The 25125-nt window shown below is 38.3% G+C and overlaps 1 protein-coding gene across 1 annotated transcript in view; it reads right to left on the bottom strand.

Moving 5' to 3' along the window:
* LOC149471955 (dynein axonemal heavy chain 3-like) overlaps positions 1–1717 on the bottom strand; it is a 344597-nt gene extending 342880 nt beyond the window's left edge. Inside the window, 1 exon segment of the mRNA XM_089651978.1 lies at positions 1577–1717. Within this exon segment, the coding sequence (XP_089508104.1) occupies positions 1577–1717 (141 nt within the window).
* Between the last annotated feature and the right edge of the window lie 23408 nt (positions 1718–25125).

The raw sequence follows: 25125 nt of genomic DNA, 5'->3' as shown, positions 1-25125 counted from the left end.
TTTCATGAATTCCCCAATAAAATATAGGATGAAACAGTAAGTTTGGAAATTGTAAAGAAGAGTTTAGCTCTGAACAGAAATATATCTCTCAAAACCTGGGTCTTAGCCGTATTATTATGTAATTAAAGTGATTATGCACATTGAGTCATTGGAATTCTCCACAAGTGCAGATTAGAGTTTGGAAAGCCTATATATTCAATGGTAGCAGCAAGTACTATTCCATTCACCTTATCTGTATGCAAGTGACTGGAGCTGCTGTAGTTAAACCACTAACTGTGAGTGTAGCTAATTTTAATATCATTATAATAGCTTATGTGACATATGTGTGTGTGTGTGTGGGGATGATAAACCAGAAGATTCACTCCATTACCCACTTTATCAGTACTACCATCAGTGTTCAGAGCAGCAGGACCAGTGTAGCCTGAGTAAGTAAGGCAGGCCATAGACGGAGTGAATTTATTTCCTGCAACCACAGGCAATGTTGACAGGGGAACCTCTCCTGTGAAGCCATTGTGTTCTCCCTGCAGGGGGGGGGGAATGAAGCAGTCCCCACCAGGAGAAGACAGAGATTATTGCTAGCAACTATAATAGCCTCTTACTATAATCACATGTGTAATCTAGCAGGCTAGCTGTACCCAAGTTAATCGCGATCAATCAACTTGGGTACATTCAGCCTATCCATACATTGTTCAGATCTCAGCCAATTCCAGCTAAACTGGCCAAGATTTAAACCATGTATGGCCTCACTTGCACACTCAAGCATGAGCATGCTCACAGCAATGTCTGTATGTACACAAGTACTTGAGCAAGCTCCAACAACCTTCATGGCAGATTTGTATTATTTTAATAGAGAGATACAGTTTAAAAATTATTGAAAATTACCTTCGAAATAACATTAGCATGTTAATGCTTATATGAGATTTTAATGATTGATTTACAATTGTTTTTATACAAATATGTAATAATCTCCCAAAAATGAGTCAATTCATGGAAATGTCTTTAGAAATAGTACAGTGAAGGCAATAAGTATTTGATCCCCTGCTGATTTTGAATGTTTGCTCACTCACAAAGAAACGATCAGTCTAAAAATTGAATGGTAGGTGTATTGTACCACTGAGAGACAGAATAGCAGCAAAAAATTCAAATGAAATGCACAGTATATGCTGTGACTAGTTGACAAGTGGGTCTGGCGTATAGGTTTTAGGTTTTGATAACTTTGATAACTAGAAATGGCTTACCAGTTTATAACTATCATAAGTAATTATATTTTGAGCATGTACATTAGCATCAAGTTGAATACGTAATTAAAATCTGATGATCAAACCTGGAATAACTGTGGCCAGATCTAAAAGACATTAGCCACCCAACTCATACTATCAAAACTTGTTGACAGCAACAGTGACTTCATGGATTTGTATAGTGACTGTATATTTCAGTTACTGCAGTTCTATTTGTTGACCTTGCTTTTTTAAATTATTGGCATAATTAATGAGTGTGTAAACCTATTTACTATTTAGCTTAATAAATAAATAAATGAAGAGTTCATGTAATGTGCAAAAAAAAAAAAATCAATTACCTTTGAGACCCCTGTTGTCCAATGGACCATACTTGTTGCTAAAACAACTTGTCCAGGCCACTGAAGGACCCATTCATTTCTTGGAGTCTCCACATATGCTTTAATAGACTGGTTCATAACTTCATGAAGTGATAGTTTCATAATCTTTTCTACCTGGAAAATCATATATGAAAAATATGTATTACACAAAAATTTGAATGCTCAGATTTATGAAAACTAAATTGATTGGTTGTTTGAGTGAAATGCAGTTAAAGTTAGAGTAACATATACAATTCACACCAAGCTTATCAGTTTGATTTTTTTTTAATTTGTTTACACCAGGAGTAGGCAACTTTTGAGAGGTGGAAATCTACATGGACAACATGAAAGAGATCAAAAAACACCAGGGTTGAGTGACCTTTTTTATTTAAAGAAATTAACTAGCAAGACCTAACTAAATACTAAGGAGAACTTAGAAAAAATATAATAACACAAATGTCACTGTAAAAATATAAACTTAGTCTACCTTAAAAGTACACAGTGTCAATAGGGCAGTGGATGGTGTGCAGAGAGTGTCAGTAGGGCAGATGACGATGTGTAGATTGTGTCAGTAGGGCAGAGGTTGGTATCAGTAGGGCAGTGAACAGTGTCAGTAGAGCAGTGGATGGTATCATTAGAGCAGAGGATAGTGTCAGTGGGATAGTGGATGTTGTCATTCAGTAGAGAAGTGAACAGTGTCAGTGGGGCAGTGGGTGGTGTAAGTAGGGCAATGGACAGTGTCAGTAATATTTTTATCATTATCTATTTTATTTGCAAGTTTTTAACCACCTACTGACTGCGCCATAGCCGAATGATGGCTAGATCGTGATCGTCCAGTTCTACGAGGGCATCATTGATGCCCTCCCAGAACCACACCCCCCCTGCAGCGCTCGTCGGTGCTCTCTGTAATTGATGTGTCCTTAGGACACAGCTGATCACACGACACGGTAAAGGGCCAATCACAGCGGCCTTTTACCACATGATCAGCTGTGTCCAATCACAGCTGATCATGATATAAACACACTTGCCAGTTATGGGCAGTACCGATAATCAACAAGTGTGAAAGGAGACATCTACACTGATAATCAGGACACGGATTATCAGTGCAGCCCCAAAAGTGCCCATCAGTGCTGCCTATAAATGCTAATTAGTGCCCAGCAGTGCTGCCAATCTGTGTCCAGCAGTGCTGCCAATCAGTGCCACCTATCAGTGCTGCCAGTCAGTATGACTATCAGTGCCGCCAGTCAGTGTTGCCTATCAGTGCCCTACAGTGCTGCCTATTAGTGCCCATCAGTGCCGCCTATCAGTTCCACATTTCAGTGTAGATTCATCAGTGCTTCCTTATCAATGCCCATCAGTGCCACCTCATCTGTGCAGCATATCAGCGCCCATCAGTGCTGCCTATCAGTAGTGCCTCATCAGTGCTAATCAATGCAGCCTATCAGTGCTCATCAGTACTGCCTATCAGTGCCCATCAGTGCAGCCTCATCAACGCACATCAGTGAAGGAGAAACATTACCTTTTTGCAAAATTTTACAATAGAAATTAAGAAAACCTTTTTTTTTCAAAATGTTCTGTCTTTTTAATTTGTTTAGCAAAAAATAAAACACCCAGTGGTGATTAAATACCACCAAGAGAAAGCTCTATTTCTGTGAAAAAACTTCATATGGGTACAGTGTACCGCACAATTGATTCAAAGTGCGACAGCACTGAAAGCTGAAAATTGACCTGGGCAGGAAGGGGATACATTTCCCCAGTATGCAAGTGATTAACTGCTTCCTGACCATCCGGCCCCAATGTAATGTGGCTGGACAACAGCTACAGACAAAGTGATGTACGGGTATGTCACTCTGGCTGTACTAACATAGGGGGATACTCTCCACCCCACCCACGACTGTTGTGTGATCTGGTGATCCTGGTGAACGGGACCCAGTGATCATGTGACCGCTATGCAATCACATGATCACAATGTAAGCAAAGCTGTTATGAATCAATGTAATTCATAAGAGCTCTATTACTCTATTACTATACTAGTACTATTCTGATAAAAGTATTTAAAAAAATAAATAATAAAAAAAAGTTAAGAATAAATAAAATAAAAAATACCATATTGAGAATAAAAATAAATGTAAGGGTTTTTATTTTTTACTACTTGCCGACCGCTTACCGCATTTTGCTGGCGAGCAGTGGCTCTGGGCAAAGTGGTGTAATCTTACGTCGCTTCCTATTTCAGGGTGCGAATACGCCTGCCCCCCCCCCCCCCCCGGTTAGTCCAGGGAGAGAAGAGAGAACTGGCACTGAGTAAAAGCACTACATTTTACACATACACATTAGATTAGCACATTTAAACCTTTGATTGCCCCTATTAACCCTTTGATCGCCCCATCACCCAGCCAGTGCAATTAGTACAGTGTCAGTATTTAGAATTTTTCATTGATCAATGTACTCCAGCCACTAGCGACATCTGTTGACATCAAGGTCTGTAAGCTCCCCTCCCAGCCAGGGTCAGCTAGTGTTAGATTGCCTGCACACTATCGCACTCACAATATACAGTTGTGGCCAAAATTATTCAACCCCCAATGCTGTAAAGGGGTTTAGGGACTATAGTGTACATTTGGAATTGTATTCAGAATCAAATCCTACAAGGACGTTGTAACTACCCAAATGCAACTAAAATGACATCAATTGTTTATGTAATACAGTAGTAAATGGTTCTTATGTGGTTTCTTCATTGCCACAATTATTCAACCCCTTAAAGACTACCACTCTGAAGAACAGAGGTTCATACAGGTGCTTTCCATCAGGTATTGAAAACACCTGTGGATGTCACCGAGCAGCAATCAAGCATAATAAGCACCAATTAGGCAGCTTTAAAATGACTGTGATACTCAGCTCCTTCTAGACATTTACTGGTGTGGTTACAAACATGGTGAAGGCAAGAGAATGGTCCAGGAAGACAAGAGAAGAGGTGATTTCTCTTCACAGGAAGGGCAATGGCTATAAGAAGATTGCAAAGATGTTAAACATACCAAGAGACACCTTAGGAAGCATCATTCGCAAATTCAAGGCAAAGGGCACTGTTGAAACGCTACCTGGTCGTGGCAGAAAGAAGATGCTGACTTCGACTGCTGTGCGCTACCTGAAGCGTAGAGTGGAGAGAAGTCCCCGTGTGACTGCTGAGGAACTGAGAAAAGATTTGTCAGATGTGGGTACAGAAGTTTCAGCCCAGACAATAAGACGCACACTGCGTAATGAAGGCCTCCGTGCCAGAACTCCCAGGCGTACCCCCTTGCTGTCTCCAAAGAATAAGAAGAGTCGACTGCAGTATGCCAAAAGCCATGTGGACAAACCACAAAAGTTGTGGGATAGTGTTCTGTGGACTGATGAAACAAAATTAGAACTGTTTGGGCCCATGGATCAACGCTATGTTTGGAGGAGGAAGAACAAGGCCTATGATGAAAAGAACACCTTGCCTACTGTGAAGCATGGTGGAGGGTCAATCATGCTTTGGGGCTGTTTTGCTTCTGCAGGTACAGGGAAGCTTCAGCGTGTGCAAGGTACCATGAATTCTCTTCAGTACCAGGAGATATTGGATGGAAACGTGATGCAGTCCGTCACACACCTGAGGCTTGGGAGACGTTGGACCTTTCAACAGGACAATGATCCCAAGCATACCTCCAAGTCCACTAGAGCATGGTTGCAGAGGAAAGGCTGGAACATTTTGGAGTGGCCATCGCAGTCACCAGACTTAAATCCGATTGAGAACCTCTGGTGGGACTTAAAGAAAGCAGTTGCAGTGCGCAAGCCTAAGAATGTGACTGAACTGGAGGCCTTTGCCCATGAAGAATGGGCGAAGATACCCGTAGATCGCTGCAAGACACTTGTGTCAAGCTATGCTTCACGTTTAAAAGCTGTTATAACTGTAAAAGGATGCTGTACTAAGTACTAAGATTGAATGTCACTTGGGGGTTGAATAAAACTGATAATGCTGTGAGCACAGAAAAGACATTTGTGGTTATTTCATTATAACTGTTATGTTATATTTGTCTGACCTACAAGTGCCTCTTTAATGTAAATGTAAGCAAGATGACTGAATGATCAAAAGCAATGTCAAACTGGCCAAAACACTCAATTTCAGTGGGGGTTGAATAATTTTGGCCACAACTGTAGGTAATTGATCACCGCCATTACAAGTATAGTGTCTGTACAGATCAATATATTGATCATGAACAGAACTATACTAGTGCCTGCTTTGTATAGTGTCCTCAAAAATGCAGTGTTAGCAGGATCAGCCCCGTTCACTGCCAGTGCTAGCATTTAGCCCCCTCCACTGATTTTCACAGAAGATTTGTACCAATTGATTTTGGGCCAAGGCAATTTATATGCACAACATTACATCACCGCCCACCCAAATTCAGCTCTTGCCAGACAATTCGCATGGAAACCTATCACAGTTTCTGAATGTAAAACTATTTTGGGCCAAACCCTCAACATGGCTATTACAAAAAAGAATGAATTGCGGTCATATTGATCCACAGACCCGATTCATCATATGCCTGTGTTCTTTGCTGTTACATACTGTATATGCCCAACATGGACCAGCAATGTACTGGTACATTGTCGGACTTTGAGTGGTTATACCGGGATGATGCCTCTAGGTACAGGCATCATCCTGATATTGTTTTTTTCAGCTAGCAGTCGGCTTTCATATAAAACCAATTTTAGTGGCCAATTAGCTGCTAAATCATTTTTACAAGCAACGGGAAAGAACATCCCCCCCCTCCTGTCTCCTGTCCCATCTGTATAGTCTAAGAAATTGAAAGCTACAAGCATTTCATCACTTCAGTTTTGCAGGATATAAACAGCGCCATTTGTAAATTGGGAAAGCATATGATCACAACAATCTTGGTGAGATCAGATGATGTAAGGGCAGAGGAGATATCTAGAGTCTAATAGACCCCAGATTTCTAAAAAAAAGAATACCTGTCAATGCCTATTGCAGTCACAGGGGATATTTACATTCCCTGTGATAGCAATAAAAGTGATCAAGAAAAAAAAAGGGACAGTGTAAAAATAGGGGGACACCCTCGCCCCCTCTGCTTTAAAAAATATATAATGTTTTGGGGTTCAAAGTAATTTTCTAGCAAACAAAAAAAAACAGTTTTTCATTTGAAATAAAGTGTCAGAAAAGGCTTGGTCTTCAAGAGTGGGTGATGTGTGGCATAAGATTCTAATGTTGTCCTTGAAATGCCAGGATAGTAGAATCAACCCCTCCTTTTTGGAAAGTAGACACTCCAAAGTATTTGCTAAGAGGCATGGTGAGTATTTTTCAGACCTCATTTGTTGCCACGTGTTTTTGGAAAACGAAGAAAGTAAACGAAAATTAATTTTTTCTTTTCTTTTTTCTTTTTTAAAACCCTGTGACAAAAATTATATCTGTAAAATACTCACTATGCCCCTTAGCAAATTCCTTGAGGTGTCTACTTTCCAAGAAGGGGTCAAGGGGGGTGTTTGTACCAGTCTGGCATTTTAGAGTCTCCGAAACCGTGATAGGTAGTGACGAAGTGATATGAGGAAATATGCCCTTTGAAAGCCTGGAGGTAGTCTGTATGTAGCTAGGCTGCCAAAAATTCTCTTACATGTGGTATCCCCATACTCGGGAGGAGTAGTAGAATGTGTTTTGGGGTGTTATTCCACATATACCTATAGAATGCATAAGCAATATATAATTTTCTAAAATTGTCATTTTAGAAATATTTGTGGCAAAAAATAAAATGTTCTATGGACTCAACATGCCTCTCTGCAAAATCCTTGGAGTGTTTACTTTCCAAAAAGAGGTCATTTGGGGAAGGGGGGGTGTACTGCCCTGGCATTTTAGCACCTCAAGAAATGTGATAGGCAGTCAGAAAGTAAACACTGCAATATATATAACATAGTTTGTAGATGCTATAACTTTCATGCAAATTATTTAATATACATGTATTCTGATTTTTTTTTTCTACCAAAGACATATAGTAGAATACATTTTAGCCTAAATGTATGACTAATTTTGAGTTTATTGGATATTTTTAATAAGAATAGTTTTTTTTTTTCAAAATTTTCTGTCTTTTTTTGTTTATAGCACATAAAGTAAAAATTGCAGAGGTGATGAAATAGCATCAAAAGAAAGCTCTATTTGTGTGAAAAAAATGACATAAATTTTATTTGGGTACAGCATTGCACGACCGCGCAATTACCAGTTGAAATAGTGCAGTGCCTCTATTTGGGGGGGTTTGGGAAATAAACAGACCCAAAGAGCATTTGCGTCATTAGTTGCAGAGGACTCTACATCCTGAAGCATTTATTGCAGAGGTCAGCGAGGTGAGGCAGGTTCACTGTGCTGGAAAAGTAATCAGAGAGTGCTACAGTCACCTAGTTCACTTATATGTGAAAGCTGAGAGTCAGCTGAAATAAAAATAGCATTACCAAGCCATCAGATTGTTTTAACCCTTGAGGCACCAGGATGTTTACAAATTTTACCTCAGTAGACAAGGGCTTAGGCATGTGTTAGAATGCAAGAAGTCCCTGATTAAGTATAAAATTGATTGCCAGGTGGGTGTTTCCCCACAAAACGCAGGCAGTCTGGTTAGATATGGCTCCGCCCATGGCTTCTACATCATCAGGAGAGTTGTGCTGCAGGTAGCAGCATATGTGTGTGGACAGGCATGCTGGGAGAGTGTGCTTTGACCAGACCAGTTATCACAGGCTGATGTTAAAACATGCAGGAAGCCTGAAAGTGGACAAAAAAGCAAACTATATACAATATATAAATATATATTGCTCTCAGCTCTCAGGAGCTCAGTGAATTCAAGCGTGGTACCATGATAGGTTGCCACATGTGCAATAAGTCCATCCGTAAAACTTCCTTGCTACTAAATATTCCACGGTCAACTGTTAGTGGTGTTATAACAAAGTGGAAGCAACTGCATCCCAGCCAAGTTGTAGGTCACATAAAATGACAGAGCAGGGTCAGCACATGCTGAAGCACACAGTGTGCAGAAGTCGCCGACTGTCTGCAGAGTCAATAGCTAAAGACCTCCAAACTCCATGTGGCCTTCAGATTAGCACAACAAAAGTGCATAAAGAGCTTCAAGGAATCGGTTTCCATAGCCAAGCAGCTACATCCAAGCCTTACATCACTAAGTGCAATGCAAAGCATCAGATGCAGTGGTATGCAGCACGCTGCCACTGGACTCTAGAGCAGTGGTGATGTGTTCTCCGGAGTGACGAATCACACTGCTCTTTCTGACAATCTGATGGATGTGTCTGGGTTTGGCAGTTGCCAGGAGAACGGTACTGCCTTACTGCATTGTGCCAAGTGTAAAGTTTGGTGGAGGGAGGATTTATGTGTGGGGTTGTTTTTCAGGGTTTGGACTTGGCCCCTTCGTTCCAGTGAAGGGAACTCTTAAGGCATCAGCATACCAAGACATTTTGGGCAATTTCATGTTCCCAACTTTGTGGGAATAGTTTGGCGATGGCCCCTTCCTGTTCCAACATGACTGCACACCAGTGCACAAAGCAAGGTCCATAAAGACATGGATGAGTGAGTTTGGAGTGAAGAAACTTGACTGGCCTGCACAGAGTCCTGACCTCAACCCAGTAGAACACCTTTGGGATAAATTAGAGTGGAGACTGTGAGCCAGACCTTCTCGTCTGACATCAATGCCCGACCTCACAAATGCGCTTCTGGAAGAATGACCAAACAATCCCATAGACACACTCCTAAGCCTAAGAAGTGAAGCTATTATAGCTGCAAAGGGTGAACCAACTCAATACTGAACCCTACGGACTAATACTGGGATACCATTAAAGTTCACGTGTGTGTAAAGGCAGGTGTCCCAATACTTTTGGCAAAATAGTGTATATTCACTCAGACACACACATACACATTATCAAGATTCTAAGAATAACTAGCTTACCCACTCTTTGGAATAATCTTAATAAAATATATATAAGACTAACACATGCAAAAACTTCACATGCTTAAAATATTCAAGAAAATATTTAAAAAATTCATAGTGGTAGTATATCGCTAACAACAGCTTTAGCAGCATCAACCAAACAACTTAAAGTCTAGTTTATTTTGTGCCAGAGGCAAAAAAAAGCAAAATTTATTCCATGGAATATGTCTAAGCAAAAATTTTGCCAAATGCATATAGCAGCACAGCAGAATTAATGCTAGATAAAAATAATATGCAGTCACTTACTTTTAAAACAACGTAATAGCTTATGTAACAATAAATATACACTCCAGTTAAAACTGATAAATAAACTTCGAATGCCAATAGAAAACACAACAGAACTTCAGTTTTACATCCCTGCATCACTGTAGTACTGTGCATCAATTCATCTACTCGCTTTCGAAACGATTGTACGATAATCTTATCGTTAGTACACAGCTTTCGTCCAAAGATATTCAAAGGGACAAGCACAAAAAATGTTTTCATATGATTACAGATCACAGGATTTTCATTTATTCAGCACAGTATTTGTGCAAAAAAATTTGGAAGAGCAAGACCACGCATGCTCAGAAACTAAAGAATACATTACAATACAATACAACACTTTACATCACTTCCGAAGTTGTATTCTTCTGTTTTACGAGATTTTCGTAATTTTATTAACCTCTTCATTCTCAATATGAGACTAGCATGCAAAAAAAAAACCGGACGATCGTTTGTCCAATATTCTCATCGTGTGTGCCGGGCTTTACCACATTTACTGCTATCTCTCATTTACAGAAAACCTTATGTAAAAAAAAATTATAGTATCAACATTTTTCTCACAGCCATAAATCGGATTCAATCCTGATTTGGAAGTTTAAATATTGGTGTTAGTAAGCAGAGACAGAGGAACTTACAGATTCATATACTTCAGAATGAATATTCCCAGTGACTCTATGCATTGATCTCTGAATTTTGCCTTCATAACTCAGACTAAAGGCCTGTGTTGATAGATTTTGGGCCTTCCCCATTTACCCAATCACAATTACTATGATTCCACTCTGTTGTAAGAGGAAAGGGAAAGACCAATCATGTAAACACTCCCATGTGATTGCTGTATTTAGTTATCATAGTGGTCACAAGGTACTTGAACTGCTTACAATGGCTTAGTACACTGTTTTACCAAGCAATTTGTGGGCAGAATGACTGCCAGTTGGCTATTTATTTAGCGTCAGGACCTTATTTATGTAGGCACAGGACTTTTGGCACCCTTGGTAACACTTCTCTGCTAATATGTCCTCTTTTACACTTTATAATATTTGTTTTTCATTTATCTTCATAATTTTGAAGTACTGTATATGTAAATCCAAAAAAAAGTATCAGTATATTTGGCATTAAGACTCACTGTATACAGTTTTCTTAAGGAAATAATTTAATGTGACCCTGTTGAATTTTCCAGTATGCTTAGACTTTTTAAGATTTGGATATCACATAGCAAATCAATTTTTGCGAAACTGGAGCAAAGTTTCTTAACTGGAGCTCTTGCCTATAACAGCACTTCTCATTGAAGGTTGAAAACATCAAGTTACTGCCCCTCAATTGGTAGCTGGGTTGCCAGCCTACTGTGTGTGCTCTTTCAATAAGCCATTTGGATGCAAATCTAGTATTTGAGGAAGCCAGCCAAATGGCCAACTGAAGGAAAACACAAATTAGGCTGACAAGACTGCTGCTAATTGAGAGGAAGTGGCTTAGCATTGCCAGCCTGTAAAAGGCAGTGCTGGTACTGGCAACATTTCCAGTTGAGAATCTTTGCTCCAAATTCATAAGCATTGCTTTGCTATGAGATATAAGATGTGAAAGCCCAAATCTGTACATAGCTGACTTTAGTCTTATCCAACCCAGAAAACCTAGTTTTCTTACATAGACTAATTTTAAAAATGGTTGTGTTCATTGTAATCATTTAAAATACCCCTAGACAGGGGCTGCATTACAGTCTTAGAATATGCCCTATTCATTTTTGGCAGCTTGACTAATATAATGATAGATAGTGCCTCCTAATTTCTTAATTAGATCACTTTTTTATCTTGGTTTTTAATCTAATAAAAAGGAATATTTGTAAACTTTCCTTTATTACAACTTGCCAGTGGATCTGTTTAGGGTTCGAAGTCATTGTACTACCCAAACAAAAATTGCAGAATCAAACCACTAATGTTACCATATACATTGCATAGTTACATAGTTAGTCTGTATGAAAAAAGACAAAAGTCCATCTAGTTCAACCATTAAAAAAAAAAAAAAACAGTTGATCCAGAGGAAGGCAAAAAACCCAGCAAAGTATGACCCAATTTGCTCCTGCAGGGGAAAACAATTCCTTCCTGATCCCCCAAGAGGCTTTATTTGTGCAATATATTGAATAAGTGGGAATTCAGGGAATGGCAGTTCCAGTACCTCCATCACTAGATGAGGGGAAGATCTACTGTTGCCGGGGGATCTATTGTCACTGGCTGCAGGGGATTTTTTTACTGCTTTTTTTTTTTGCTATCATTACCAAATTCCATATAGAATGATGTGGATGTGACACATTGAAAGCTTTTATGGTTTATACCAAATTCCATACAAATTACTTAGCACCACAAAATGATACCTAGGCCTGTATTCTATAAAAGGAGCAGTACTGGGAGGTAGGTAGGGAGTTGAGTCAAGGAGCGGTGCTTGGAGGTGGGTAGGGGAGAGAAGAGATGACTCGGAAGGGGGGATGTCCTGCACTTATTCTCTGAGAAAAAAAGCCCTGTGATTTATTTTGATATATGAGAATTTAGTTAAACCATTGACTGTGTTTCTCCATGTATTATACCACTCTCAGCTTTTCAGTTGTTGTTACTGTGGCTCTTTCTACTTCAAATGCCTGGCCCTTGTTTTGTTTGCTTATCATATCTCATATGGGTTATAAACAGCAACCTTATTTTGATCTTCCAATCAGGCTGCACCCCATATACACCCCATATATTTGCTTGGTTTAATGACCAATTTTTACATTGATTTACATTTTTACACATTTGCTTGGTTTAATGACCAACTGGTGTTCCTTATTTTAGCTACTGCACAGTAAACATAGAGGGGATATGTAATGAATTGCTACAAAGCTGTGCAGTCTATCTTTATCCTAGAACAAAAAAGAACTCAGTATAACCAGATATAAAGCTAAAAGCTATACTAACTCCATACTTGTTCTGTACATTATATTGTAGATATGGTTGTGTGTGTGATTTGTAAATACCATTTAACCGGCCATACTTGTATATTTGCAGATTAAACTACTTCTTTTTTCCAAGAATCTTCAGAGCTACAGTAGGTGTGTTTATGTAAATACTCTTAAAGTGATTGGAATGTATTCATATATACACTTAACCTAGTTAACAATTACATTTAGTTGTTTGCTGTGAAAGAGCTTGAGCTAAGACAATATTCTAGAGCCATATATGGGAAAAGCCTTGTGAAATAAAGATTTCAGAGGACTGCTCATTATTTGACTGATAGTGCATTCAAATAATCCTTTTTATACTTTTGGGCTGTTTTACTAAAGGCAAATAGGCTGTTCACCTTGCAAGAGAAGTTGTACTTTGCAGGGGAAGTTTCCCCAGAGCTTAGTGAATACGGTGAAGTTTTAGTTTGCAAAGAATACCCAATTATGTTCAAGAAAAATTAAACAGCATTTTTGATTGCATGTGATTGGATGATGGAAGTCAGCTGAACTTCACCTCATTCGCTTTGAGGCAAATACCATTGTGAAGTGCAATTTCCCTTGCAAAGTAAATAGTCTATTTGCCTTTAGTAAATCAATTCCTATAAGTCTGATGATGGTAATTACATAGTGAGCCCTAAGTTATTGCTTACCAGGCTTAGGAAAGTGGCATACAGAACTTAAATATGGTTCTTGCCTGGAAGAGACTTGGAAAGGTGTATGATCTGTTTAAAATGTAACTTCATTGTAACACCATTATTCCATTTACATGTGTACAATAAAATGAACATTTCTAGAATTGCTATTGACATTGCTTCCACATTCAAGGACAGTGTGCATTACACTTATTGCAGAAAGGCTCTCTACTTTCTAGGAAATAAACAGCAAAACTGACATGACATTCACAAAAAAAACACCTTGACTCAAGATTCCTACGGAACTGCTTGTAAAGATTAGAGACCATGCGGTTGATTTCCTAAGCTAATATGGACTGTTCACTAAGAAAAGCAAATGTTCATTTTGGAAGGGTATGTTCACTTTGCAAAGTGAATACTCACTTAACCTCCCTGGCAGTATTCCCGAGTGTAGCTCGGGGTAAAGTTTCAGCACCACAAGCGGTAATCCCAAGCTACACTCGGACTTACCATACAGCGCTGCTCCGCGATCCCTCGATCACTTACCTTGTCCTGCGCTCCCGCGATGTCCCTCCTGCAGCATCCCCGGCAATGTAATCCAGCAGATGCCAGCATCTGTCATCTGGGTTCCGTCCCCTGCGAGCATCGGGATGTACGGGGGATAGAACGGTGGGAAATTTGAAAATGACAAAAAGTGACATTCACTAAAATCACTAAAATCACATAGTAAAACATTACTGTATCAAAGCATTTCACATACATTTTGTCCCGAGTGCTTTGTCCTGTGCCCTGCCTGCATTTTTACTGTTCTTTCTGCCTGGAAACTGAGAAAAGTCCATGGCGTCCAAAAAGCGTCCCTTTAGGTCAAATGCGGTTTTAGACCAGCTAGAGAACAGCGATAGTAAATCAGAACCGCTTGCAGAATTGAGTGATAATGATTTGTGGGGAAATTCGTCATCAGACACTGAAAATGATTTTGCAACTTTGCTCAGTGATGTGCAAACTTGGCGCTATATTTAACATTTCATTGTTTTTAGTTTGATTATATTATTGAATTAAATTTATTATTATTATATTATTATTTTTTATGATTATTTATTAAATTATAATTTATGATTTCGTGTTTCAAATTTTATCCTACCCGGGATGTTTACTAGACTCTTGTTAGGACAGATTTCAGTGAGTTATTCCTAAAAATTACAGGCCTACAACAAAAAAAATTCATATTTCCGTGCAAAAAAATGTACCACTTTGAGCACAGAAATATGGACATAATCAGACAGCTAGGGAGGTTAAGTTTGTTAATAAAGTGAAGCTGTATTTTCCCAAAACACATGCAAGCAAAAGCCCTTTGCAAATGAGAAGATATTCAAAGTGAACACATGTTCAGCTAATTTACTATGCTAGTCTCTTTTTCTTTAGAAAATCAACCCCAAATGATGGCATACACTGAAATCATTTTCTAAGCTCAGTGTTTAGAGGCAGAAAAAAACCCTTCTGTCTTGCGTTTTTGAGAGTGTTTTTCTGACAGAAAGAAGATTGTAAATGCTCCTAAATGTTAATACAAAAAAACATTCAAAATTTGCATTTTTTTTCTGCCAAGAGCACTGGTGTCTTTTTAAGACAGTGTACATGGGGCCTTAATTGGCCTTTTTTTTTAAATTGTGCATAAAATTAATTGCGATTTCAAGATCCTTACTAAAATCTTGGCTTTACGCCTCCATAAATTCTTTGCCCTTTATATTCATGATGATCAATCAGGATTCATCAGTGGTCGACAAACTCTTGACCAAATTTGTTGGACTTTGGCTTTGTTGTCAGCTGTACAATCTAATTGGGACAAATCCTCACCGAGGGAAGTCCTACTGTTTTCATTAGATCTCCATAAAGCGTTTGAGAGTTTATCTTGGGACTATCTATTTCAGATGTTGGGTAAGTTTGGGTTTGGACCCTTTTTTATGACTTTAATGCGGGCTCTTTATTCTAATCCTTCAGCTCAGGTTTCCATTCATGGATACAAATCAGCTCCTCTGTCTATTGAGCGAGGTACTAGACAAGGCTGCCCCCTTTCCCCTCTACCTTTCGCTTTGGCAATGGAACCACTTACTATCCGCTCTGATCCTACTATTTCTGGCATCTACTGTGGCCAACGAGATCATAAATGTGCCTTATTTGCTGACGATGTCCTTATGTATATACTGTATCTACCCCTCGAACATCTTTAGCTAGTCTCCTCCACTTATTTCATCATTTTTTTACAGCCTCTGGTCTCACACTTAATTCCTCTAAAACAATTGCTTTAAATATTTCTCTACCTGATTCGGAGGTTCAATATCTGCAGGACAACTTTGATTTTCAATGGGCCTCTCGTTCTCTCCCTTATTTGGGGATTCATCTCACAAACTCTATCTCGTCGCTATATAAGACCAATTGCCCCCCTCTCTTTAAATGACTTAAAACTGACCTACATGATTGGGAGGATCTTCCTTTATCCTGGTTTGGTAGAATTAATTCTATTAAGATGACCTTTTTGCAGAGATTTTCGGACTTTATATTACTTTTGGACTTTGCCGATCATGGTACCCAAACAGGAACTCTTAATTTTACAAGCAGCAGTCTCTAGATTTATATGGAAAGTAAAACGTCCTCGGGTTAACAAGTCAACTTAATTTTCCCTAAAAAAGCATGGTGGTTTGGGACTTCCTAATCTTCTGATTTACTTTCAGGCGGCTCAGATAGCACAGCTCTCTTGTACTACCGCTAGGGGTTATGTTCCCCAGTGGGTTGGCATTGAGGCCTTATCTTGCCGTCCCTATGCTATTGGCGCTCTCATGAGGCTTCCTAGTCGGTTGCGTCCTCCTATCCTGTGTCCTACGTTATCCTATTCTTTAACGGTCTGGGATAGATGGTGGGCCCGCAAACCTCTCTATTCTCTACATACCCCTTTAGCTCCAGTCTTTTGTAATCCTGAGTTTATTCCTGGCCTATCACCATCTGCGTTTCAATGGTGGATCAATAAGGGTTTTTTGCGTATTGGGATTATTTAAATGGCCTTCGTCCTCGTTCTCTCCAATACTTTTTTAACAAATTGCCAGATGCCCTCCAGTGAACTGTTCCATTGCCATCAAATTATATCTTTTATCACCAGTAAATTCAAATTACTTGTAGAACCCTGTACACTCACACCTCTAGAGATCTCCTGTGGGGCTACTGGGATGATGGAAGGTCGATTATCCATTATTTATGCTTCCCTTGTCGATCCACTTACTAAGCTATCCTATATGACTTAGTGGGAAAGGGATTTGAACAATTCTTTAGATCTGGACACTTGGCGGACTACGGCCAATGCTCTATCTAAAATTTCAATTAATACTACTCTTATCAAATCCACTCTTGCTGGGACCTAGTTCCTACACATCTTGCTAAAATGTACCTATCTATATCCCCTAATTGCTTTCGACACTGCGGACAAGAGGGCACTATGCTCCACATATGGTGGAAATGTCTGGTGGTTCATAGATTTTGGATCCAAATTTTTCAACTTCATTTATTCGGTGACAGGAATTAATATTCGTAAATCAATGAAAGTAGCCTTATTTCATTTGTTGCCCACTGATATTCCCAAGAAATCAGTTAAATTAATCCTTCTGTTGGCAGCACGAATTACTATAGCTAGATGTTGCAGACAGTCATCAATTCCGCTAGATTCGGTCAAACAGAAACTTAATTGGATTATGATAAATGATAAACTTATTAGTATCATTAATAATAATACTTCTAAATTTGAGGTTACATGGGAACCATGGATTAGGTATATTTCTATTATCGAATGGTTTTATGGCTGGCCCTCTTCTCTTCTTCTCTTCTCTCTTTTCTTTCCTTCCTCCTTCTTTCTTTCTTCTTTTTTTTTTCTTTCTATTTTATTCTTTACTCTCTTCTTTGACTCCTCTGTTCAATTTTTTTGGTCTCCTTATTTTGTCAGATGGCTATCTGAAACTGCCCAGGTTTACTGACCAATAGAATATGTGCTACCCTACTGGGGCTGTGTCCTCTTGTTTACAACATCATTGGTTGATGTTATTATTATTATTATTATACAGGATTTATATAGCGCCAACAGTTTGCTCAGCGCTTTATAACGGGATACAATACAGCAACAATACAGTTCAATACAAGAGGGATAGGAGGGCCCTGCTCCTTGGAGCTTACAATCTAGGAGGGACGGAGAGGTATTCTTATGTTCCTATATACTCTATGAATCTGTTTGTTTGACACAACTCACCATGTAGATGGGCTATGTTTCCTATTCTTCTGTATATGCTTTCTACAGTTTTTCAACAAAAATATTGAAATATAAAATTGTGCATAAACGAAGCTAAAGCATACACTATAGACTGTAATCCTGGGGCAATGGATTTTTGTAGCAATATTTTGGATGACCATGTTACAGGCTTAGATAAGTATACGTACAATGTACAATGTATATATATGGTTTGTAATCTTCTCCACATATCAAGGAGTGTACTAAAAATAAAATCACTCTATATATAGTGGTTCCAGAATGAAACCCTGTTAAGCAGTACCTTTCAGTAGGGTAGCTTTGCCTCCTGAGAAGACAATCTTTACTGTCTTGTCTGTGTTTTAGCACACCGGTAAAAAGCTACTTTACAGTCATTTCTATGTCTGCTTAAGGTAAAAAGCTCAGGGGTTAGTCTGAATGTCTCTGTTTTTAAGGTGATTTATTGAAAAATTGGCTACGGTTTATGATGCTTTTATGCTTTATGTACTTATAATAGAAAAATGTAAAGAATAGACTGAGCCAAACATCTTTATTACATTAATATAAAAAGGGAAGGTGTTTTTATTTAATATATAGTTTTTACTGTTGTAGACATTGGTTGTACATCTATATTTTTCCATTTTTTTAAAAAAATTGCTGTTAACAGATATTCTGGTTTTACGTAACACCATCTCAAAAGTATGGTAAAAGTCAACAAGTGCACTACCTTGCATAGACAGCCAGTTATATACTTTGACTTGTCAGGGGGGATTTTCACCAAAACCTTTAAATCCTGACAACCAGTCTGGCAATCAGTGATGCCCAAAGACTGAGATTTTGACTGATCACAGACTCTTCTGCATCTTTGCTTTACAGCACCACCTCTGCACCCACAAACTCTGTGATATCTACAGTGTGAACATCTACTGTTCCTTCTCTAAACTTACAGCCACCAGTTTTCCCCTACTCCCAGCTGTTCAGTGCCTTGCACCTCTTTCACATTTCTTTTCCTAGTTACCCAACACCTACCCTCCTACTCTTCTGTGAGTATATGTTAGAATGCTGGGGGTAGCCTGCAGATAAGCCCAAACTCCTGTGAGGGTAGTCCTGGCAGAAAACCAACAACCTCTTAAACTCCACTTTCAGGGAAAACAGCCTCAACAAGGGTCAGAGTCTGCATCTCAGATTGTGACAACTTTTTTATATACAAATAAAATGCAGTCTTAGCTCAGTAATCTGACTTTACTGAGCGCTAACTAAATACACAATTCCACCATATTATAGCCACTAAATTCTTATTTTAATATACCTCAAACCACAACTTTCACTCTGCCACCCAATGGCAGCAGATTGTCTTGGTTGCATATTTTCAGGCAATAGCGTAATAGCCACTTTGCTTTCCACATGACTAATTGTAAACCATTTCTTGGCTAAATAATGAAAAAATGACAGTATGAACAGTCTGTAGCCCCCTAAAATGTGTTGTCCCACATATTCCAGCCATATTGTTTAATTTTCTAGTATTTTGCTAAATAAAGGGACATTCATATTGTTTTTATCATAGGTGAAGAAGGAATGAAGGTGGGGTCATGCAAGGGCCAAAATTTGGACAACACATGACATGTTTTGCATTCTGATAAACCTCTCTCATCACCAGTGCTTTACACAGGTATTAGTTTACTGACTGTAGCCTGTTACTCTGCACAGCTGCTCTCAGACGTTCCCTGCGGTTCCCTTCAATAGCCCTATACATGAAAAGGCAGAGAAGCATTGTAATAAATATATTCTGTCTTCATATCTTTGTTTCTATTTTGTATCCCAAGAAAAAATCTAGGCTGTATAAATGTTTGGAAATGACATGATTATCTCATAGCTTCTGCATAAAATAAAACCTTTTTAGTTCTCTTTAAGAATTTTTTTTTTAAAAATGCAACTAGAGCAAATCCAAAGAGTAAGAACTTTACAAACCCTGCTTAAGAATCTCATTAGATGTCACACTGAGATAAAATACAGATTGATCTTACAAAATAAGTGCCATGATAATATTTCTCTGAACACATACTTATTGTTCAACCTGATTCCCACAAAATTCAGTTTCATTGTCCTTTCTTTAAACAAATGATATAATATCTGAAGTTGGCAGAAGCTTAATGTTGAATGTCTGTGGGTTTTGTTCCTCATAATGTCAAATGCAATAAAGCAAGTTTTTTTTACATACTGTTGAAAGCAAAAAATCTTAACGTTTCTTTGAGACTTTTGAAACTTTTTTTGTATTTGTCAATTAATCTTCGGGAGCAGACATGAGTTACTGTATAATTAACTTTCTAAAGAGCATGTGTTTTACATTAGAAGCAGTTGCAAGAGTTCACAGTATTAATTAACAATGGGTCAGCATGGTGATAAAAAGCCAGCCTGAAGTATAGTCTTTTGATTTCTTGTTAACATTTACTACATGCTGGTCTCCAAAAAAAAAGAAAAACTCTTTGAGAAAATGTTTCTTTTCTAGCAACTTTATTAGCAGAAAAATGAAGGCATTGCACAACAAGCAGCATCTTGAACTAATTAGGTTAAAATAATAAACCAACTACCTTTTTTATAGGTAGGAAATGAGCCAAGTGCATAATAGAGGAAAGCTGGTCCTAAGCTACCTGCAAAACACATGTAGATTTCTCTCCTCTGAAACACTTTTTTACATTGACTCTATCATATCATTTTAAGGCATCTATAAATCTTTCAGCCCTGGGGTCTCATTATTCAAACCATCCAAGCTGTACTTTAAATGAGGTTAGTGTAGCATCAGGGCAAGACATTAACACAGTGCTCAATTTATCATCCACTTCTAATTACATTTCCTAAGTCAATAGCCAGTTCACTTATCATCGAAGGCTTTTAAATGGCACTGTCTGCAGCATTTCTTTTTCCATGGCAGACAATATAGACTATATACTTTTGGCATTTCTTCATCAAAAAGTAAATGCCCCTATATACTGCCTGATTAAGATTAACCATTAAGAGCTAATCATTTTGGAAAACAATATTATAACTATAACATCCAAAATTATACAGCACACTTATTAAGTACACATAATAGAGGCAGTGTTGTGTGTGGCCATCTATTTCACTTGTCACTTAAAGGTATATTAAAATAAAATGAACAAGAAATAAGACAAAAAAACATAAGACAAATGGAATGATTTATTTAGATTAAAATTTCACCCTGGATTAGCCACATTAACTCACAAACCAAGGAGGAATCAAATTTGAATTAAAAAAAAGCACCCTTGACTACATGTTTTAATAGTTAAATTATTAAAAAGCAATAGGTAAGAGAAAGTTGTGAAGAGATCTATACGTATATAACAAAGCTATACTTCTAACAGTATGTTCCCTTAAACTGTGTGAAGAAATGGTTGGTGGTCATTATATTACTGCTCTTCCAACAACTATAAAGTGCTAGGTTCTTCTATTGCTAATCTCACCACTTTTTATCTCCAATAGACTGACTCCTGGTTAGATCATGATTTAATATCCTTATGTTTGATTCCCTCCATCCCAGGGTTTCTCCCCCATAATGGATATTGAACAACTCCTTATTTAGTCATTCTACAATCTGCCTGGATTTTCAAGTTGCATTGTCTGACTACGTTTACACAAAATCACCATTGGTCAGCTCTTCAGTTCTTCTCTGAGAGGCCCATAAAGCTACCATTAGTGGCAAACATATCCAGCTAGACTCTTGTCAAAAAAAGTATGTCTGCAAAAGCTCCTAGAAATGGATCAGGCTTTCTCAACTGTCTCTACACAATTTAAATCTTCCTTAACCCCTGAAATCTCCAACACCACTATTTCATGGGTTGGGAGAATTGCTATTGTAAAAATGTTTATCTTACCACACATTTTATATTTCTTTCGAGCCATCCCAATACCATTACTATCTTCATCCATACAAAAACTACAATCACTATTAAACACCTACATCTGGGAACACAAAAAGGCACAGGTCAACAAATTGACACTATACACTCTTCAATCAAATTTAGGTATGGGAGCGCCCAATCTACAATTATACTATAAAGCATTAGTGTTGGATCAGGCACAGCATTGGGGGATCACCTCAAATAGACAAACGATGGGTACAGATAGAACAGTCCCTTATCCATAGTGACACTCAAGCCACATTGGGAGCTCTTACTCTCACTCATAGATCCCCAACATACTGCCTAGACACAATCAATGTGACTCTCCATACCTGGGTGTCTATTCTATGAACCTCAAAGGGAAATTGCCTTACAACTAATGGCTTCATTCCTCTACTCTCCATATCATCGATGACACCTGATCTAGAACTTAAATCCTGGTCAAAAGCAGGCCTTCAAAATCTTGCCCAACTATATGCCAATGGTACCTTACAAACATTTCAACAACTTTCTGAAACATACAAAATTACGCATAAGGACTTTTTCAAATATCTAAGAATTCGTCATGCATTACACAACCTGGAATACCAAGAGGATTCTCTCCTCAGATCTTTGACCAACTTTTATGAAAGAATAGATTCTCAAAAACGAGGTATCTCATTCATATATATCCTTCTTCAACATCGTCACTAGAGATGAGCGAATTATTCAAAAATTCGATTCGGCTGATTCGCCGAATTTGCGGAATAAATTCGATTCAATGCGAATTTATTCGCTGCGAATTTAACTTATTAAAAGGGTTTCTAGGCTTCAGAGAGCCTTTATATTAGTGCAGAACACTGTACCTTTAATTTAAATGCCCTTGGAGTCTGCTGGGGAAGAGAAATAATACTGTCAGTCAGTATGACATGCAGATGAGTGCCGTCGATCTTAGAATCACCGCACACTTCACTCATTTGGGCAGTCACGGGGCACGACGAAGAAGATGAAGAAGAAGATGAAAAAGAAGAAGAAGATGAAGAAGAAGAAGAAGATGAAGAAGAAGATGAAGAAGAAGAAGAAGAAGATGAAGAAGATGAAGATGAAGAAGAAGATGAAGAAGAAGATGAAAAAGAAGAAGATGAAGAAGAAGATGATGAAGAAGATGATGATGAAGAAGATATTGAAGAAAATGATGATGAAGAAGAAGAAGATGAAGAAGAAGAAGATGAAGAAGAAGAAGAAGAAGATGAAGAAGAAGAAGATGAAGAAGAAGAAGAAGATGAAGAAGAAGAGGATGAAGAAGAAGATGATGAAGAAGATGATGATGAAGAAGATGATGAAGAAGAAGATGATGAAGAAGAAGAAGATGAAGAAGAAGAAGAAGATGAAGAAGATGAAGAAGAAGAAGAAGAAGAAGAAGATGAAGAAGAAGAAGAAGAAGAAGATGAGGATGAGGAAGAAGAAGAAGAAGAAGAAGAAGATGAAGAAGAAGAAGATGAAGAAGAAGAAGAAGATGAAGAAGAAGATGATGAAGAAGATGATGATGAAGAAGATGATGAAGAAGAAGATGATGAAGAAGAAGATGATGAAGAAGAAGATGATGAAGAAGAAGATGAAGAAGAAGAAGAAGAAGAAGAAGATGAAGAAGAAGAAGAAGAAGAAGAAGATGAAGAAGAAGAAGAAGAAGAAGAAGAAGAAGATGAGGATGAGGAAGAAGAAGAAGAGGATGAGGATGAAGAAGAAGAAGAAGAAGAAGAAGAAGATGAGGATGAAGAAGAAGAAGAAGAAGAAGAAGAAGAAGAAGAGGAGGATGAAGAAGAAGAAGATGAAGAAGAAGAAGGAGAAGATGAAGAAGATGAGGATGAGGAAGAAGAAGAAGAGGATGAGGATGAAGAAGAAGAAGATGAGGATGAAGAAGAAGAAGAAGAAGATGATGATGAAGAAGAAGAAGAAGAAGAAGATGAGGATGAAGAAGAAGAAGAAGATGAGGATGAAGAAGAAGAAGAAGATGAGGAAGAAGAAGAAGAAGAGAATGAGGATGAAGAAGAGGATGAGGATGAAGAAGAAGAAGAAGAAGAAGAGGAAGAGGATGAGGATGATGAAGAAGAAGAAGAAGAGGATGAGGATGAAGAAGAAGAAGAAGAAGAGGATGAGGATGAAGAAGAAGAAGAAGAAGAAGAAGAAGTAGGATGAAAATAAGAAGAATTCCAGTACAGCAAAAAGTGTATCTGCAGAGAGCTCCGCTATTTCTGACAGTTCTCTGACAGTTCCTTCACATTTACAGCGGTTGAAACATTGTATCTATTTGTTTCCGAATAAAAACATCTGTATCCTAAATGGAAACAAATAGATACAATGTTTCAACCGCTGTAAATGTGAAGGAACTGTCAGAGAACTGTCAGAAATAGCGGAGCTCTCTGCAGGGACACTTTTTGCCGGCTGTAGAAGGGATGAAAATCGGCCGATCGGGAAAAATTCGATTCGTGCATCCGAAGTTTGCTAATTTTCGGATTCGGTGCGAATCGAATTTTTCCTAATATTCGAAACGAATTCCACTTCGCCAAGTTCGATTCGCTCATCTCTAATCGTCACCAAGGAAAATTACCAATGATGCATAAATGGGAACGAGACATTGGAAAACAATTCCAGATTCAACAATGGCAAGCAGCAGGAAACTGGACTAGGAAAACTACCAGATGCATTAACCATTGGGAATCAGCCCAAAAGATATTACACAGATGGTACATAACTCCACAACATTTGGCAGCATGTTCATCCAAAAGCTACTCCTCATTATGCTGGAGGAAATGTAACCAACAAGGATCCCTGTACCATACAGTGGGGAAAAAAAGTATTTAGTCAGCCACCAATTGTGCAAGTTTACCCACTTAAAAAGATGAGAGAGGCCTGTAATTGGCATCATAGGTAGACTTCAACTATGAGAGACAAAATGAGAAAACAAATCCAGACAATCACATTGGCTGATTTGGAAAGAATTTATTTGCAAATTATGGTGGAAAATAAGTATTTGGTCAATATTAAAAGTTCATCTCAATACTTTGTTATATATCCTTTGTTGGCAATGACAGAGGTCAAACGTTTCCTGTAAGTCTTCACAAGGTTGGCACACACTGTTGCTGGTATGTTGGCCCATTCCTCTATGCAGATCTCCTCTAGAGCAGTGATGTTTTGGGGCTGTTGCTGGGAAACACGGACTTTCAACTCCCTCCAATGGTTTTCTATGGGGTTGAGATCTGGAGACTGGCTAGGCCACTCCAGGACCTTGAAATGCTTCTTACGAAGCTACTCCTTCGTTGCCTGGGCGGTATGTTTGGGATCATTGCAAATTGATTAAATACTTGTGAGCCACTAGAAGTTTTCTTACTTTTAGAGCAATTAATTCCGTGTGTAAAATTATTTATAAATAATAAATTATGTGAACTGCTAATTAATTAATTACGTGCTTAACTAGATATTAGATCGCCATGGTACTTA

This window comes from Staurois parvus, unplaced genomic scaffold (genome assembly GCF_062004578.1).
Source record: "Staurois parvus isolate SC_StPar_1 unplaced genomic scaffold, SC_StPar_1.0 ptg000025l, whole genome shotgun sequence".
NCBI lineage: Eukaryota > Metazoa > Chordata > Amphibia > Anura > Ranidae > Staurois > Staurois parvus.
This window is presented reverse-complemented; position numbering and strand designations above follow the sequence as displayed.